The 19689-nt window shown below is 40.2% G+C and overlaps 1 protein-coding gene across 2 annotated transcripts in view; it reads right to left on the minus strand.

Annotated features, from left to right (window-relative positions):
* Positions 1-19069, minus strand: part of RPRD1A (regulation of nuclear pre-mRNA domain containing 1A) — a 44543-nt gene extending 25474 nt beyond the window's left edge. Inside the window, exons 1-7 of one of the 2 annotated variants that reach the window (XM_040062805.2) lie at positions 18771-19022; positions 8479-8608; positions 7679-7785; positions 7502-7596; positions 6450-6576; positions 6176-6351; positions 3344-5306 (exon numbers count right to left, since the gene is read on the minus strand). In XM_040062805.2, the coding sequence (XP_039918739.1) occupies positions 5295-5306; positions 6176-6351; positions 6450-6576; positions 7502-7596; positions 7679-7785; positions 8479-8608; positions 18771-18921 (798 nt within the window). In that variant the 5' untranslated portion in view covers positions 18922-19022 and the 3' untranslated portion in view covers positions 3344-5294. Of the gene's footprint in view, positions 1-3343; positions 5307-6175; positions 6352-6449; positions 6577-7501; positions 7597-7678; positions 7786-8478; positions 8609-18770 lie in introns of those variants that run through there. The other variant, XM_040062796.2, reaches the window with a different exon arrangement.
* Between the last annotated feature and the right edge of the window lie 620 nt (positions 19070-19689).

Consider the following 19689-nt stretch of genomic DNA (forward strand, 5'->3'; position numbering starts at 1 on the left):
GTCATCTTTATTTTACAAGGATGAGCAAAGTACAACCTACAACCTGTTCAATCTGTTATAAAAGCCAGGATTTATATTCAAATATCTGATAAGTCAATTTAAAAGGTGGAAACCTACAACTGTTCCTGCTGCTCTAAATGACAACATTGAGCTATGAAGTCTAATCTTCTCTCAGGTACAAACTGAGTAACTCTATACTATGGTATCTGAGGCTGCAGTCAGCAAGTCACTATATGAAAGAGGTATATTTATTGCTCAGGTACAGAGAGGTTGTAAGTTTGTTACGAAAATGGATCAAAAAAGCACTACCCTCACCAAATGGGTACAACACAGGGGAACAAAATGCACTGACCATTTGACTTGCTTTGCTGGGTTTAACTTAAGGGCTGCTGTTCTCGAGTCTTGAAAATTATTTCTACAAGACTCTGCAAGTTTATCTCTTGACACTGAAAAAAGTGCTTACAGAAACAAAGAAACCACATCTAAAGGATAAGTTAGCAATCCATAAAAACCCTTAGCAAGCCTACTTCCACTGAAGATAAGAGATGCAACCTATGTCTTATTTTAAACATCCCCTCACCTTAACTTCTAACTAAATAAACCTTAAGGAAAAATAAGGAGAAATTACTTCCCAGTCACCTTTGGGTAGATAATCCAAACTACTGATCTTACGGAAACTTAGTTTTGGTTTTTACAAAACACAACTCCGATACTGGTATTCCCTTAAAGACTTGCACTGTGCAATTCTAATAAGGCATTTACACTACACAAAGCCTCTCAAATGGCCATTCCTATAAAGCAAGCGATTTCCACCAACCTACACAAAAATCTAAGCATTGTGGCCTGTTCCAGAATCAGACTTCATTTTGTACACGGCAGGGTGAGGAGAGCTAGAACATAAAGAACATGCCCATTAGAGATCTTTACCCTACATCTCCTACCTGATGGTGAAGAGCTATATATATATCTGCCTCAACTCAAAAGATTTCTTTTAGTAGAAGTCATATATTCTTTGAACTGGAAGCACTATCAAGTCAGCTTCAATTTTTGACGCTGCAATCTTGAACAAAAATGAACATAATAGTTGATCACATCAAAAGATCACACAATATGGTCTGCTTGTACCACTATTAGGTTCCCCTATTTCTGTTACCAAGCATGTATCAGACGATCTTAAATACTCAAAACAGTCCTAGTGGGTTTGGATGAACCTCCCTGAACACTTCCCGATACCTTCCAGTTACCAGTTCTGTAATCACTGCACTGTTAGCTGCTCAGCTCCAGAATCACTTGAGTTACTGTACTGCTGCCACATTTATGGAGTTGTAGATCACTTTCAATGCTGCAAACTCCACCCCATAGCAAAAGGCAATGTATGGCTCATCCTACAAATCAATCTTCAGCCAAAGCTCAGTAAAATAATTTACGTGCTCAGCTGCAAGGTTGTGAAGAAATGAATCCCAATTATCTGAAGTGCACTTGTAAAATACAAAGCATAATGGAATATATTACCCTAAGTACTCTGTCATTGAGCAAAAAAAGCTGACATACTAACATACTAAGGAAGAATAAGGGGTTTAAAGAAAAAAAAAAAGCCAGCAAGGAAAGCACTGCACCCTGTGATAACATGAAGGCCATGGTGAAGGGCAACAGTAGACAACAGTACAAACCCAGTTCAGTGTTGTAAAACAAAACTTAAGGATAAGAGGCCTGTTATATCATTGCCAGCCCTAAACTGTTTGATATTTTTGTCTACATTTGAAACCATTAAGTGTGAACTGAGCAGGCAAAAAAAAGTCTTTCAAATCCAGAGCTAAAGTCAAGGCTGACTAACTGCTTGCTGTAAAATTCCACAACAAAATTAAAACCTTTAGGAAGACAAGTCAAGGTATACGGAGCCATAAAAGCTCAATCATGAAATAAATATGCATTGTACATATTGTATTCTCTCAACACACTAAGAAACCACAATTAAAACCAGATGTGTGAGTGTAAGAATATGAATACTGCTTAGAGAGCTGTAGAAAATCAGAAATGCAAGATAGCACCATTAAGTGTTTTAATTAAATGCAAGCTGCTAAATCAGAGGCAGACTTCCCAGAGTAGTACTTCCCTCATAAAATGTTGGATCTACTGACAAGATATTCCCAAATTTCAAGTGGTAAATTGATAGAAAGAGTGTGCAAGAACCTGTATATCCACTATATGCTAAGTGTAGCAATATTACATCTTTCCATAAGGTCAAAATGAAGGTGAGATGGTGTTTTGTGATCTTTACTCACACCTGTTTATGAGTCATGTAAGAGTTCCAACTATCAAACCCTTTATTTGAAATTTAGTAAGAGACTAATCATTCTATAATCCAGGAGTCTGTGGGAGGGAGAGGCAAAAGCAAAGACATGAGAGAACAGTAAATCAAGTGCTTCTTTTGTTTATGTAATTTCTAAGGCCATATCAATTCTAGAATAACAGGACAGTCTTATCAAAAGGACAGTAGCCATCGGGGTATCAATTTATGCACACCCAATTCCTTGTTCCTGTAAAACAAAAATCTAATTTTATTCTTCAGTGACACCAAGAGACCAACCATTATTTTTGTTCAAAAACTAGGGTCATTGAGCAGGGAGATAGGAGGGAGATACAACACAGAAGGAAAGAGGGGAAAAGTCAACCAAAGTAGTAGAAAACAGGAATGGTATTAATCAAAGATTTCAGAAAGAAAGTGTTCCACAAAAATATTTCTGAAAAAACTTCCATTTTCTCTAACAGAATTCTATCTAGCTGGAAATCCTAGCTGGAGCCACAGTACACTGAACCTTAAACATTTATACTACTTTAAAACTACCAAAAGTGAAGGGAAAGCCCTCCTTAGCACAATCCCGAATTTGAGGGGGGTTCTAAAGGGGCCTAAGTGCAATTATAAAGCACACCTTCTCTGTCGCCTAATAAAGTGAAAGGTTTTTTTCATCGTGTTTGTGACGGAGAAGTCCTACATTCATCACTCCTCATTTTGGATCATGTAAACCCAACAGTGTCAAAAGGCTGAAAAAGTCTTGTTCTCACAACTTTCTCCTTTTGGAAATGGCAGCTTCAATGCAAGCAACCCCCAAATTTCTAGTGGGAATTTTGAATTACTTCACTGAAAGAATTTGAGTTTTAGAAACAACCATGTGAAAATTTTAGTCTCCAAGAAAAAGAAATGACACTGGATTAACGCTTGTCCATCTCAGGCATAAACTCAGTAATGCTTGTGAGAATATAAATGAAAATAGCAGAGCTTTGGTATGAGTAGTTACAGAGTTCCTCCTCTTCCAAGTTTTCAAAAACAACAGACAATACAAGATTTTGATTCTTAAATTTATTTTTAGCAGGATGTGTATACTAATGAATGGTGACATCATTAGAAGATAGGTCCATGTCCACCACCTGCAACAGAAGCTAGACAGATGTTAAAGAAAACAATTTAAGAGTTAAAGATGACACTACTTACCCCAAACATACTTAGGAAAGTCACCTACTAAGCACTACAGTTAGCTTTTGATGCAGACATGACATTAATTACCTGTTACCAAAATTTCCTGTCAAGGTATAGCACATACATTACCTTGCTTTTGATGGGGATCATGTACTTCTGTTTCAAAAATAACTATTTGAGAGACTCTTATTCTTTAAAAATTACTCATGGAAAGAGCAGTTATTCAAAATTACTTACATGTAAATTATCTTTAGAAGATAAAAAATGTAGAAATTTAGGTCTAAAGCTTCTATCTAATGCCAAAAGCTACTGACAATTCTTTGGGAATTCCAATTCAAACTGTTAAACAAGGTTAACAGCAGGTAACATTTTTAGATTCAACTAAGAATACATCCACTTGTTCCTTACTATATGTGTTTGGTATGGTAAGGAATCAGTAAGGTACAATCTCAGCACTATACTCACAGGTGATAGTAATTCAGGAAGAAATAAAGCCTTTCTGTTACAGCTGAGAGACCATATTATGCTCAGGAAGGTGCCAATAGCCAGAAGTCTAACACAAGAAACAAATTTGCCTGGAACAAATTAATTTCACCAGAAATGAAACGTGAACAGCAAAACCTAGGGACAGACAGTTCAGGGAAATACATTTTTAAAGAATCAGGAGACAGGTCCTCTCCCAGTTCTATTTCAAATGAGAAGCCAAGAAGCAAGGTTCAATTTTAGCCATAGAATTTCCCAAATCTGTAAAAACAGGGACTCCTTGATTTATCTCCATTTCTTAATCATCAAAATAAATCCTACATGTGCTTAGTCAGCAAGCCCTACAGACAATATCACTAAGACATCCTAATTCTATATTTCAAAACTTCAGAATGTTTATCAGCCTCTACTTCCCAAACCAAAAAGCACTACTGGTAGTGAGTAGGAAGTCACTTTATTCAACACTAGTTTAGAAACTTCATTTTATGGTTCTCTTTTTTGAAATCTCTTGGCTCATAGGCCTTTATTAGTAACTGGGTTGACACCATGCTGGCTCCTAGTTCTGTATAAGGAAATCGTATTTATGCCACACTAATCAGCCTAAAAACATTCTTATGGTGTACCTCAACATCCTAGGACTTCACCTGTTGAAAACAGACTGCTACAGATACTGAGGCTGTCTCGTACTTTTTTAAGACCTCAAACTAGTCCAAAAATGAAACTGTGCTATATTAGAATTAAATTCTTTAGCAGTCTAAATAATTCCACCAAGAAACCATGTGAAGGACCATAAAAGCCCAGTAATATACAACTGCTTTCTCTCAGAATTATGAATTCTCTGATCTAGTAATATTGGGAAATTACACTGGTTTGTATTTGTCGAAAACAACCAACAAGGGTGGAATCCATTCACAGCTGAGCTACCATTTTTAATTTCTTTTAAATTGAGGTCTCTTGTTTTACAGAAGTGTAAATCTGTCTGAAGGACTAAGTCACTCACTGCCTTTTGAGCAACTCACTATCCCGGTAGTCTACTATAACTAAACAGGGTATAACTGCTGGTAACGAGCTACATAAACAAGGCAGTGCCTCTAGACAACCAGCTCTTCACTGAAACTGTGGGAGCTTGTCCCTCAAAGGACACAGACAGAGGGAAGTTAGGGCATATGATGAAAAGCTTAAGGCTTCCTGTTATTTAATCTTCCAGGGTCCATTATGCAGTTGGATCAGTTGCTACTGAAATCAGCACTACTGTGCATACCATCTATCTTACATGAAGTTGGTTGATATTCTTCCCACAGGGTAAACACAGTAAGGTTGATAGGAAGAACCTTCATCAATTGCTTTTCTGTGAGGCACAGAGGAAAGTAAGTAAGTCAGGAAGTAGGAGTAGGCTAGGAATGATATAACTGATCGGAATGATGACTTCAAATACATTAAGAACAGCATTTTCCAGAACAAAAGCACAAAAAAATCTGAATCCAAGTTATGAAGTTATAAAAAGGTAAAGAAACCACCATCAATGTTCTTGATAGGTGTATATGATGAAACCTGAAGAGTAATTAATTTTGGGACCATATATGCATATTCTAAATATGTAGAATGTTCAGTAGGAGGCTTTCCAGTTGTACATGGCAGGAAAGGAAAACAGACTGGTAACAACAAAAAACAGAATAACTTAAGGGATCATTTGCTAATAATGAGCTGCTCACCCTGCATCCTTCTTTTATTGTGATCTGTCTGGTACTGCTGGTGCTAAGTGCTGATAACCTGCTGTGTTAGAGGCTGTAGAAGCTACAACTACATTTTACTGGGTTTAATGGATGCTTGAGGTTAAAAAGTTGTGCTGAAACCTGGAATTAAATTCTTATCCTTTAGCAAATAAATAAGACTTACAACAATGAATGACAAGAGCATGGAAAGAAAATGACACTATGAAAAATTAAATTTGTAACACCAGGGATTAAGACTGTCTATCTGCACTACTAAAACAGGTCTGTAGATATAACCAAGACTGGATAGCTAAAAAAGCAGAAAGAGCTGGTTTCCTAGGTTTAGAACACTAGAATCAAAGAATGCGTTAATAATGTGCTGGAAGCAAAGACTTAACAGCGGCAATAAAATATTTATCTTTGGAGAGAAGTTGTTCAGGCTAACTAAAAACATTTGCAAGAACAAGCTTTAGTGAAGAAGGGACTAAAACAAAATATTACGCACTTCCAGCTTATGTTCTTTCTCTGCAAGGAACTCTTTTTGACATCGGAGAAAGTCTGATAACATTCGAGTTAGCTGTTTTCTATCGTCTATTTCAGCTGCCAACCTGCCATTGTAATCCGCCAGCAACATACATGCATCATCTACCATTTTGGAAAGCTGCTCTCCAGATTCCTTATCTAAAAAGCAAGCAGAGAAAAACAAATAAAGCATGATTTCATTACATAACATTACGTTCTTAGAAGGGCATTTTCGTTACCACGCCCCCAACCCTCACCTGTTATTCTGTCTAACAGGGACACATCCTGGACCTCTATAGGCAAGGAAGCTATTCTCTGGTGAACTGCTGCATCCCCAGAGGCAGCGTTTTCTAGTTCTTGTAATGCTCTAATGAGATCTGTGGTCTGAAAAAAGCATGCAAGATTGAGAACTAGTTTAAATAAACAGATCCTAGGACAAAACAAAAGTACTTTACAAAAGCTTATGGTATTGATTTGATGATAATTTTAACAGCATTTATAGTATCACCTTTAGAATCAAACAAAACCAAACCTTTAATTCTCAGCACAACATTGCAGTGTTTATCTTTTTATGGATCACCTTGCTACGAGAGCTTTTTCATTTAAATTCTTGGTATAAGAATACTTATAAATCTTTTCTTCTTGACAGCAATGATTATTTTACAGTACCTTTCATTTTATAATACATTTTTTTAAAAATTACTTTTCTTGTTGTTTTGCTTCACTATTGCAAAAGACTGTATCAGTGCACTTCTTCTAGAAGTAGAGCTGATGTTCACAGAAGCCCAGATATCTGCTACAGAGAAACATACTAAATTGTGAAGAGTTGAGGACAGTCATTGTTTGCTGTAACAAAAATCCTTTTGAGACAGGACAATATCGCAACAAAACCCCACAAGAATTAGAAAAGCTGTAACACTGCAAGGTATCTTGCACAAGAATCTTTCACAGCCATCATGATCAAAACTTTGGGAAATATTTTATCGATAAATCCATAAAAATCTTACTCTAATACATGTGTTATTCACTACTACCCTGGAAACTAAATGAGAACTCAATACACTGTAGAAAGTATTGCTGAAATCCTGACACGAACAAAGCTGGACATACATTTAGGTTTAGTGTCAAATACATAAAGTTACAGCATACCCCGCTGAAAAACTATGAAAAGTTTCAGGTGTAGCCATCCTTGCCCAGAAACAGTACCTCACTGAAAAACAGAGACCATTCAAAAAAAAAAAAAAAAAGTAACTGAAAAATTCTATATGAAACCATATGTAAATAGAGAATTTTACAAACATGCTTTTACCTGAGGAGGATCAGTGGGAGAACTTCGAGGTGAACAGTTATTTTCATCAACTTTGATCTGTTCATATGTACGCTTCCTCACCTTTCTGTCTCCATCTAAATGAAAACAAACAGAGCACTCAGGGAAATACTATTTCAAACAGGAGACTGAACCTTCATACACTCACAAAATACTTACACAAAGCTTGCCTAAGTTGTTCTAATACATCATTTTCATAAACAGACCTTTCTTCCCAGATAGAGAGCACTCTGCCAAGGTGTTTCTTACAACTCTCATCAGACTCACTGTTAAAAGGAAAAAAAGCAAATATCAGCACTAGGTAGAAGTACAGCAGTGCTGTGTAATTATTTTTCACAGAAAATACCTTCACAGATACTAGCAATACACAAGCATCAGAAGTCAAATAAGCTCAGAAAATAACAAATTCACATTTTCAAGTAAGAAAAGACCAGTTCAACGTGTCCCAGCAAGGAGAAAAAAAAAAAGGCGAACACCCAACTCTGGGTTTCTTTTTTTTTTCAACCCATAAATCTGCAAACACTACAAATAGGTTTATGTTCCTTCAACAGCTGTGTATCATTGTGAAAATAATCCTGTATCAAGACTCTAGCTTCCTCATGCAATGAGATTAGAGGCTGCATGGGAAAAAAAACAAACCATGCAACACCCTGTAATGAAAAATGTCAAACTGTTTTTGCACATAAACACAGACAGCAAGCAAGTCTTAGTTTCAGGAATAGCTAACAGGCTTCCAAGGCAAAAAGGGACTGAATGCTGATGAGTTTCCTACCAAACTTCATCCAACAGTAGTAAGACTATCCAAGATCAAAAGAACACTGAATAAATTAAACTAACAAGATTTCAAGCACAGAAATAGCACGTGAAGACTAGCTGGGCCAGAAGACATCAACTGGCAACTTCCCTAAATGCCCCTCAAATGCGGTACGAAGGAAACCGCACGTACAAGTTTACTGTACCTTGAAACATGCTTAAAGGCCTCCACTATTACTGGAGCAAAGTCTTTTGTAAATTCTGGTCCTTTCCTTTTGCTGTTCTGTATGACATCATTGGCCAAGTACAGGAATGTCAGCTTCCTATTTGGTTTTGCTAATAAAAAGGAAAGTAAAGAATAATTAGAAATTTTATTTCCTTCAACTAATACCTTTATGTCCAGGTTCACACTGAATACAAACACCCACACCCCCACACCCTGAAATCAAGTGTGGTTTTCCCATTTTCATTACTGTTTACACTGTTCCACATTTTCAGTATTTTCATCTGAAAAGACTTCAGTCACTCATTGGGTTTTCTCTCCCTTTGTTCTTCTTCCTTCATAGCATGACACAACTTCCATTTAGTGCTATCTCAAAAAAAACAAACAGAAAAAATCCCCAGATATTCCAACGTGTTCTTCATCCCCAAACTATTGTCAGGTGTTTTCCAGAGCCTTTTATGATTCCTGTTTAGTGGCCTTTGTGGATTTCTTCCAAGTACTTCAGTTTTCTTTTAAGCCTGATTAAATTTCTTACACTCATGAAGTCTTCTGACAAGTCACTTCACAGATCCACAACCATTCATGTGAAGAACCTCCTCCTTTTCAGTCTAAATTTCACTCACATAACGGTTCCTCATTCTCACATTTAACCAAACTGAACAGTCAACCTCTAGTCAGTGTCCCTGTATTACTGTGATACCCCCCTTCCTCACCCCCAAATTGTTATAACACTCATGTGCCAGCAGCTGTAATAGCACAAAAACGTTTTCAAAAACCACTTTCAAGCTCCTGTGGTGTATCTCTTCTCCAAGCATCTTAAACATCTTATCCCACCTCTCTTAATGTGCAATAGACTACAAGCTTCCAATTTATGAGTTGTTTCTCAAAATCTATTCCATGTTTTCTAAGTGCTCCAACTTGGGTATTTTCATTTACATTTCATCTAATCTTCATTAGCCTACAAGCTCATTGGAGCTGAAACTCTTATTGTAACATTTCTACCCTTGGTTAATACCACAATACCATTACCACCACATAATCTCAATATGTACACCCTGATTTTAAAAAGAGGTTTCTCTTGAAAGACAAGCTCCTTCTGCTCTCTCAAGGAAAGCAGCACTGTGGTAACAACAATCCAAGACTTCTTATAATTTGTGCAAGCAAATATGATTTGATTTTGTTACGTTCTACTCCATCCTCTCAAAAACGCAGAACTACCACCCTCACATATAATGAAAAAATTCAATGTTAATTATGCTTCCACTCTAGGGAAATGCTTCTGAGAATAATTTTTGCACTACAGAACAACTCCTCTGAAGGATTTCTCCTTGAACTACTGAATTCTTTCTAGTCTCTTGAACAGACATATCTAACAAGTTGTGAGTTCTGGATTGACTGGGGAAAAGACTCTTTGTTAAATGTAAAATTGCACTTCTCTTACACTCAAGGCAAACTAAAGAGTAGGAAGCAAAAAAAAAAAAAAAAAAAAAGAAGGCTTGGAAGTGCTAGACAAAAGGAAGACAAGACTCTTACAAAGAATCAGCTCCAAACAGTGAAGTCACTACATGCAAGCACCCAGAAAATTAATCTATTTTGGTCAAAATCTGGCTAATCTATAATGCAGGTTTTAGAAACTTGCGCTGTTCAATTTCTGTATTAAAACTAACTGATGATAAAACAACACATCTACCTGTGTCTCACGTAAATCAGAGTTCTGACACCTAATAAGTTTTGAATTATTCAAAGACAGAATGTCAGAAAACAGATGTTGTCTCATAGGCATAATCAAAAAGTAACTAGTGTTTACCAAAGATGGCCCTGCCCTGTCTCTCAGTTCTTAAATAAGACCAGAACTAGGACTCAAAATCTAATGAAGCAGGCTGCTCCCCATCCTATATCCTCCTGAACTGCAGGCATGATAGGTTCTTATCCATCCATTTTACCAGAAAAAAAACCCCTTATGTTTTACTCCTCAGTGATGTAACCCATTTGTTACAGGCCCCAACTTCCTCCTTTCCAATAAACAGCCAAATCAATTGGGCTGGCAAAGACATGAGACGAATACACAGTGACATGAAGTCAGGTAATGCTGACTGCCACAAAGCCTTGACTTTATCTATTCACTACAGTAAAAGACTGATGTATCATATTTGGTAAAAGCATCCTAAACCCCAGAAAGCCACTTTCAGGCTTATTTCCTTTTCAGCTTCCTATTACAATTCAACATAAACAATGTTTATGTGCAGAATGAACAAAAATCCTAAACCTATTATTACGCTATCTGTGCTTTTGGTTGAAAATTCAATTAATGTTCTACCCTTATTATTCACAAGGAAAGTTGTGAAGTAAAATTTAATTCCTCTTGCTGTAAGAATGTGCTGCACAAAATTTCAAAGGTAAAGAATTATGCCTAGTCTTGAGAAGTGCTCCCTTTCCCTTCACAAATCTTCAAGACTTACATACTGGCACTCCACCTTACACATGAGATTGAAGTGCAATGTAACTTCTGACTACTGAGGCTGACACCTGAGCTGACAACATTCTATTGCTTACATGAGTATAAATGAACTAGTGATGTCTGAAACACAAATTCAGGACCAAATAGGTCTGTTCTGGAGAACGAACTATGTTTAAAGCATCTCTCTTCAGTAGCAATGACATTAACTTTCCAGCTCTGGGCATTGATAAACCTCAGAACATTAAAATGGATCAGACAATTTTTGACGGTCCTCAACACATGGCAAGCGTAATAGCAAAAGCATTCTTACTGTCCAAAGAAAATATAGGGAAAAAGTCTGCAAGAATCTAGGTTGAAGAAGGATTTGAAAGGCACACACTGCCAGAATGCACAGCGTTTGAAGTAGCCAACCCACAGCATCTCTGGTACAGCAACAGTACCGTCTGCAAACACAAAACTGCCAAGAAATCATCCGTGTTGGATCGATTCATCTTTTCAGAAGCTCTGTGCAGTGTTCACGTAACTCCTCTGCCTGTTGCAGCTAGATTCCCCATTTAGCCACCAAAGCAGCTCCCGGAAGCACTGGATTTTGAAATATTTTAACATGTCAACAGTACTGGTTGGTAAAAGAGCCATATTACACATTACTCTTAAAGCATCTACCACGAGACTACGTGAGGTTGGCACCTTACAAATGAAAATACGACTCTTCCAAAAACATATCTGACATGTTTAAATGCCAATGAATATTCTTCAGATAATGATATTTCAACAACAATTAGCATACTGAAGTATCTGCAGTGGAGACAACATTATCAAGTCTTAGTTTTTGGCAATCCATCCTTCTGAGGAACTCATTCTTTTCTAACACATCAGTATCGATGTCCTGACATTACATGTTTTAATCCATAAGACTTAGAGAACTCTTAACACTAACAGGCCACCACTTTCGTGTAAGAAACCAGCATTTTATCCTGAAAGGCAATAAACCAGTCATTTTCACCGAGGTTAGCCCTGGCAATCAAAGTCAACATAATCACCTGTATTTGTCTTCTCCAGGTTTACCTCCTGCGTTTGAAACTGAGCTCCCATGAAGATTACTAGAAATATGCCCATTAGTTTCATGCTGTTCTACACCTAAAGCCAGGAGGTATTTGCTATCTTAGATATATTGGAAGACACTACAGAAAAACGCACGCACATAAGAGATTTCACTTAGATCCCAGTACAAGTGTATAGCCCGACTGAGACATCTGAAAATGTTACACCAGGCTGTGACCTTCTATAGGCCAGCTCTGCTGTGTCAACTAACCTTGAAAAAAATACCACCTAACAGAAGGGTTTGAGACAATAAGCATCAATATGTTAAAATCCCACAACAGTTATCAACCCTAAGCATTTCGTTAGCATATTTAAGTTCTATAGTATGGATTCGAATAAAGACTTGGCTAAATTGCTTTTGAATTACTTTAATCTATACACATGCAGGAAAGTTTATGAGTGCCACCACTTCTCCCAAAATCTCTGGGACACTTTCTCATAGCATGCTTCACACCTTTGCAAGAGGAGCTCGTGACAGCTCTGGAAATACCTGACAAGCTTTCAAGCTTTTTATTACAAGACCAAACATTGTTAAGTCAAGCAGCACTGAAACTTGAGTGCAAGATCACTGATCCTTCACACTGCAGAGAGCTAACCTGGGTTTTTATGCAAGCTGATAAAGCAGAGCATCAGCAATATGACTCTAAAAAGCCACTTGAGAGGTTGCCAACAGAAAAGACAGTTCAAAGATAACATAATCCATAAAAGGCATGCTGTACAACAAGCACTTAACCTTAAAATTCATTAACCTTCTACTAAGAAAAGGTTAAACTAAGTGTTCAACCTTGCACAGTCACCTGATGAATTTTACCAAGGTTTGATAACTACTGTGTTTTCTTTTGAAAGAGGGAAATGGGATTGCCAACTGAATGTGTTCAAGGTTGAGGATCCAAGTATTATGACTGAGTTTGGAGACTAGCAACAAAGGGAACACAGCACACAGCCACTGCTGGGAATAAGGCCATCAGCATCAAATTACCAGGGGAATTCCAGAAAGCTGGTCACAGACCAAGGAAACCATTCCAACATAATTACTCTGCACAAGCTTCCCACTGCACTTAGTGCATCCTGAATTACCTGAACATACAAAACAAACAAATTCCTTTCACTGCCTTCCTTGCCTGGCTGGTAAAATGCCAAGATGGGTATGAATTGACAGCAACAACAGTTTCAGGATAGGAAAAAGACCCTACGCTTAAGCATTCAGAACCAGAATGATAAAAGACAGGTGGGTACAGGTGACATGCGTGCTTGGACTAAACAACCCAAAGAGAACTGTTTTAAATGAAAGGCTCTTATATTGCCACTGTGCTGCTCCTAACTGCAGATCATTCTGTAAATCATGTAGACAGCAAATAAGTTTCCCTAACTGGACTCAACAGCACCCATTCACCCAAAGTTTTGCCTGTTTGTTGCTCTCCAAACCTTTTGGCAGGGATGGGAAGACACATATGGGCATAACCAGGGAAATCCAAAAGCCATAGTCTTGCTTCTCCTAGATAAAATAAACCAAAATTATTTATCCTCTATATTGGCCAATGACACTATACCACCACTAAGTAAAATAATCTTAAAACCACCAGAAAAGAAAGATTCCTGGCAGAAAAAAACTACACTACATGGTACAGGAAATAACTGCTTTAAATTAGGAACTTGTTTCCTTTGATCCACTTCCCATCTGCAAGGCAATATATTGCAACCACTTTTGGCTGCAGTTGCGCTCCAAAGCAGCTAAGTATTAGAGTAATTCAGATGTAGTACAACTTTCAAATCTGCTTTAAGTGTTGCTAGGCCTTCTCAATTTACTTACTAAAATCCTCTATCTTCCAAATCTCAGCAGCTGCCACAACAGCCAGTATCTTCAGAAAAACACACTGCATCAATGCTAACAGCTATACTGGATGAGGACCCAAGCACCAGCATATGTCACAGTAGCTGAAGCTGTAGACAAACCATAAATAAGCAAAAAAAAGTAGCTTCTTATACCACTGAATGACTTCAACACACACGGACACAAAAAAAACCCCCAAACAACAACAACACACACAAAAAAAAAAAAAAAACAAAACAAACAAACAAACAAAAAAAAAAAAAAAAAAAAAAAAACCCACCAAACAAACAACCACAACCAAAATAAACTGGAACAGCAGGTGAACTGGCAGAGTCAAGCATTACAAATCTATCTCCCTGTAGCAGCCCAGAGGTACCTACACAACTGTGGCTGTCTAAAGGCAATACACAATGGCTCTAGTGACCCAGATAAGCTGTGCAGGGAAGACAATGATCAGTGTGACACCGGTGGGGTGAAAGAGACAGCCTAAACAAGAGGTCAAGTGATTAAGGAAGATGGGGGAATCATCATCATCAGTTTGTTTCTGACTTATCATTGAGATGCCATGTTGGGCTCTGAAGAAACAGATACTTGAATCTGAAATTAGGTTTAAAGATACAAAACAGTGTCCCCTGCAGAGCCAAGACTTGGATATGATGATCCTCGTGGGTCCCTTACAAATCAGAATATTCTGTGCTTACTAAAATAAATACTTAACAGAGCTGGACCTGGAAAAGCTAACAGAAAATGAGATGACAGGAAAAGAAAATTATGAACAACTAATTGGATCTCAAAACAAGTCCTATATTACATGTTTTTAGCAATTTTGTGGGTTTTTTCCTTCGAAAAAGAACACATTTTAACCAAGTACTGCAAATTGCACATTGAGCCTACTGAACAAGCAGTTACTGTTCACCCTAGAAGGCAGATGCTTTGAATTACAGAAGTGAAACTTTTTGTTTCAAAAAATGAACAAACAAGTAGCAAACCTCTACAGTCGCAGAGCATCCTGAAATCAGGGAGCAAGAGATCTATGCAAGAGAACATCCCTGACCTGCAAGTAACAAAAAATTATTCTCAACAGACTCCATCTCAGAAGAGCCTATTCAAAGGTGCTTCTTCCTAAGGGGCTTCCCAGCAGCCATTCAGTGACTGCAAGCTTACACAACAAATTTGTATCTGTTGTGCCACTACTGAGTTTACAAAGAATCCCTGAAAATCAGTTCCTTTATGGATGCACAGTATTACATAGGTTTAAATGGGCCCACCAGTTTCCTCTTTAAAATGAGGTGATCACAAGTTAATTATTTAGAACTACTTAACTACTGAATAAGCTTATGATTACCAATTAATTAACTATTTAACTTTGAGAGTTACATTTCATACCTCTGAAATCTAATTGAAGCAGGATCATTTTCCTCAGTACAAACATTTGAAGAAACCTGCAAATGAAGGTGCACTGAACTGATGAGCTGTAGGGATGCCAGAATATGGGACCTGACCACTGCCAATTAATCCAAGTAAACAATAAGGCACTAACATTTTTATGCTGTGTAAATTATATGTAGATTTGAAAAGCTGTCTTTTCACCTCTACTCTTCTAAAAATAAAAGAATCAGAACCAAACAATTAGGAAAGCAAGATCTCTGATCTTAGGACTTGTCCTTATGAATAACTAGAGACATGTTCAGAAAGGCTCATACAAGCTCATCTGACGCAAGTGATCTTTTACCAAAACCAAAAGCATCCAGAAAAAATGTAACATCATTGTACTGTGTTCAAGCCAACTAGTTATACAATGTTCCTGAAAGGCAGTAGGCTGGAAGGAAGGTCTGGTGGTGACAATAAAAAAGGGAATACAATAAAAGAAAATAAAATCTAGAAAGGGAAGGTTCAATTTTCAGTTCCAGGACACTACTGGCTAGCAATATGTTGGGTGTTAAGTTTTCCTGTGGAATTTTTCCCCCCATAAGTTGCTAGGAGACTAAATACTGATAGTTAAAGGGTGCTTAACCCGCACAAAAGGAGTGGATTACTTAGTTTAGTGGGGGAGGAAAAGGCTCCCGGGAGCTGAGGGTAGTGGCTCTTTTCAGCTCTCGGTTTTCCAGGGAGGGCGGTCGGGCGACTGGGAGCTGCGTGGATTCCACGGTTAACAGAGGGGCTCAGTCCTGAGAATTCTATCATCTGTTGGAGCACCCAGGAATTCGGAGTTTTTTCACCTGCCCTGCTGGGTTTTGGGTCAGCCTGGGTCCAGCCGCTGCGGCTTCTCCAGCACTGCCCACTTCGCCTGCCAGGGCACCCCCCTGCCTGGGGGGACACCCCACCATTTCCAGCCATCAGCGCCGGAGCTTCCATCGTTTCGGCTTAGTGCTCTTGGGATCCCAAGAGATCAGACTGCCCGGGACTTGTGAGACAAAGCCCCTCGGGGTTCTTGGTTCTGTTTATTATTATTACAATTGCTGTTGTCGTTTGTCTGTCCTGTTATATTTACTAGTATAGGACTGCTATTCCTTTCCCCATAGCTGTGACCGAAAAGTTTTTTTTTAATCTTCCAAATTATAATAACACGGAGGGAAGGGGCTGGAATTCCCCATTCCTAGAGAGGCCTGCCTCTCCCTAGCAGACACCTGTCTTTTCAAACCAAGACACGATAGCAGCGGACAACGTCAATAATTTTGATATCCATACTCTCCAAATAGAGGTTAATTCTCATCTCAGGCAAGAGAGGAATCATGTTTCTATGGCTTGGATGACAGGCAAGTCAGGACCCTAAACTTTTTCCAGTTATAGTCTCATTGCCAATATCCTACTTTGTGATGTTTTATGCACTTGCTTCACCACAGGACAGAAGTTTTCTTCTCATCTTTCCCATGCTGTCTGCTTAGATCACTACTTCTGCATTTGGGGATTACCATCTTTCAAATCTCTGTAGCAATTAGAAGTTAGCATCAGGTAAATGCAAGCTAACATTTACGAAGCTCGGATATTATAAGAGATAGAAAATTAAAATACTTCCTGTGTATATTAACTATAACTATATTAACTATGGCAGCTCCAGATGAAGCGTCCTATTTTCCCATACAAAACACTTCACATAGGCCTAAAAGCCCAGAAGGGTGAGGACCTTGAAAGCAACTAAGCTACTCTTAGCACAGGTAGAGTTTCACATGCTTTCCACAGACCCTTGAAGGCTGGCATCCAAAGAGAGGTCACAGCAAAAACTTACTTTGAAGCAGCAAAAGCAGGACAACAACTTCAACAAACAAAACAGACCCAATTATGGCAGCTATCCTCACCAAAAGCTCAAAAGAAGGTTGTTATCCCCGCCTCTCAATGCCACTTCCAGACACATAGCCCGGGTTTCAGAGATTTAATTTCCCCAGTTAGCCAACCAGCGCAACAGGAAAATAAAATTTAAGGACTGACCATTAATATCACAGATTACTATGAACTAGTATTGCGCATGTTAATTAAGATGAGCAACCAAAACTCTCTATTTCAAATTGTTTAAGATACCTTCCTGGATTCATTCAAAACCCCTAACATTCGTGTTGCTTGATTAGAAGGCCCAGAAATGTGAAATGTTTCAGTCATAGGTGGGAGATGCACTAATTTGCTGCCAGAACAAAAAAAAGCAAGCCTGCAACTTACAGAGTGAAAATGTGTTTGCTTCCTAAGATGGTATATGCCACCTAGTCAGTCTTTCTTCAGTCCATACTAAAAAAGAATTCAACTCTTGCCTCAAAGTTCAAAAGATAACAAATCCCAGAAAAATAGTATTTTAAACTAAACCACAAAAGCCATATTACATGAAACTCAGTGGTTCCTTACTCTTTCATAAGTCCTGTAACGGCTTAGTGCTGTTTTTCCTCTCTGAAAGACTGACTCTTCTATTTTTCCCATTAAAGATCCACATATTAGTGAGGCCCCAAAGGAAGCTACTGGTAAACAGCATCGTTTCACAGACCAAAGCAAGAGCTCTAGCAAGCGAGTTTTCTTTTTCTTAAATGAACCAGCTTAAGGTCACGTTATTATCCAGACAGGTCAAATAAACCTTCATATGCTATTTCTCCCTTTGACTCCCTGAACTACTGCCTACAGCTTCAAGTTCTTTCCTGTTAAACGGAAAGCCACATTAGCATTTAAGTCTGCAGACTGAACATAGCTAAAGAACTCACGTTTTCATAATGTTAACATTGGTATTAACCATCTGGCAAAACCAGGAAGTAAAACCCACTTTGGACACATCACACTGCTCTTTCCTCAGTGTATTCCCATCCTCATCGGCCCTTCAAGAACAGTTTCTGGCAAGAAAACCTGAGTGGACAAGGAGTTCAAATAGTATTACAGCTAACCATCTCTACAGACGATGAAAAATAATATCTAAAAAGGCTCCGTCTTGAAAGAGCTGTAATTAATATTAACAACAAAAAGCCCTAAACCCCTGGCTCGCCGGATTCCTTCCGGTTTTCCACTTTCCTTTCTCCTTAAAAAAAGGAGAGATAAAACACAAGGGGCAGCATCCTCAGAGACATCTCATGATGGGGAGAAGGGAAGATGGGAAGAAAAAGAGACAAGCGAGCGGAGTGGAAGAAAAAAGGAGGGAGAAGAAGCACCCGCCAGCCCACGGTCATCGAGAAACGGAGACCCGACGTTTAACGCTGGCCCCAACAGTTCCGCTCTCCCCAGGCGCTCAGGCCTATCCTCCCTCTCCCCGCGCCTGCTTCCCGGCTCCGCAGGCCGAGCAGCCCCGCCACCCTCCCTCCCTCCTTCCCTCCTTCCCCGGGGCAGCCGCGCTCCGCGGCGGGGCCGGCCGCCCCCGCCTCCTCCCCGGACCCACCGCCCCAGGGCGCGCCCGGCGGGCCCTGCCCGGCCCCGGGCTCACCTTTGCGCAGCTCCCGCTCCCACACACTGACGATGAGCGCCGAGTGCTTGCGGTGGTGGATGAGCCACAGGCTCAGGGTCTGCACGCTTTGCTGCGAGTTGCTCAGCTCCGACAGCTTCCGCTCCAGCGCCGCCTCCGAGAACGCCGACATCGCTGCGCCGCTGTTGGGCCCCGCCGCTCCGTCCCGTCCCGGCCGGGCCGCGCTCAGTCCCCGCCTCTCGGCCCCGACGAAGGAGGAGCCGGCGAGCGATTCCCAGCCCTTCCCGTCCCGGCGGCAGCGCCCGGCGCCAACAAAATGGCGGCGGCCCAGGCCCGTGCGTGCCGCGCGGCCCCGCCCCCGTCCCCGCCTGCCCTCACTTCCGGCCGAGCGCCAGCCGCGGGGCGGGACCGCTGGGAATGGGGCCGCTCGGGAATGGGGTCGCTCGGAAAGGGACCGCTCGGGGATGGGATCCTTCGGGGATGGGACCGCTCGGGTATGGGATCCTTAGGGGATGGGGCCGCTCGGGAATGGGATCCCTCGGAAAGGGACCACTCGGGGATGGGATCCTTCGGGGATGGGACCGCTCGGGGATGGGATCCTTAGGGGATGGGACCGCTCGGGAATGGGGCCGCTCGGGAATGGGATCCTTAAGGAATGGGACCGCTCGGGAATGGGATCCCTCGGAAAGGGACCACTCGGGGATGGGATCCTTCGGGGATGGGACCGCTCGGAGATAGGATCCTTAGGGGATGGGCTCCCTCGGGGATGGGATCCTTCGGGGATAGAATCGCTCGGGGATGGGACCACCCGGGAATGGGATCCCTCGGAATGGGACCTCTCGGGAATGGGACCTCTCGGGAATGGGATCAGTCTGTCAGCATCGTGCCCTGGGAAATAACATAAAAAGGCAGATGCAAATAAGAGCCCCCCCCACAAGGC

Source organism: Hirundo rustica, chromosome 1, assembly GCF_015227805.2.
Source record: "Hirundo rustica isolate bHirRus1 chromosome 1, bHirRus1.pri.v3, whole genome shotgun sequence".
NCBI classification, from domain to species: domain Eukaryota; kingdom Metazoa; phylum Chordata; class Aves; order Passeriformes; family Hirundinidae; genus Hirundo; species Hirundo rustica.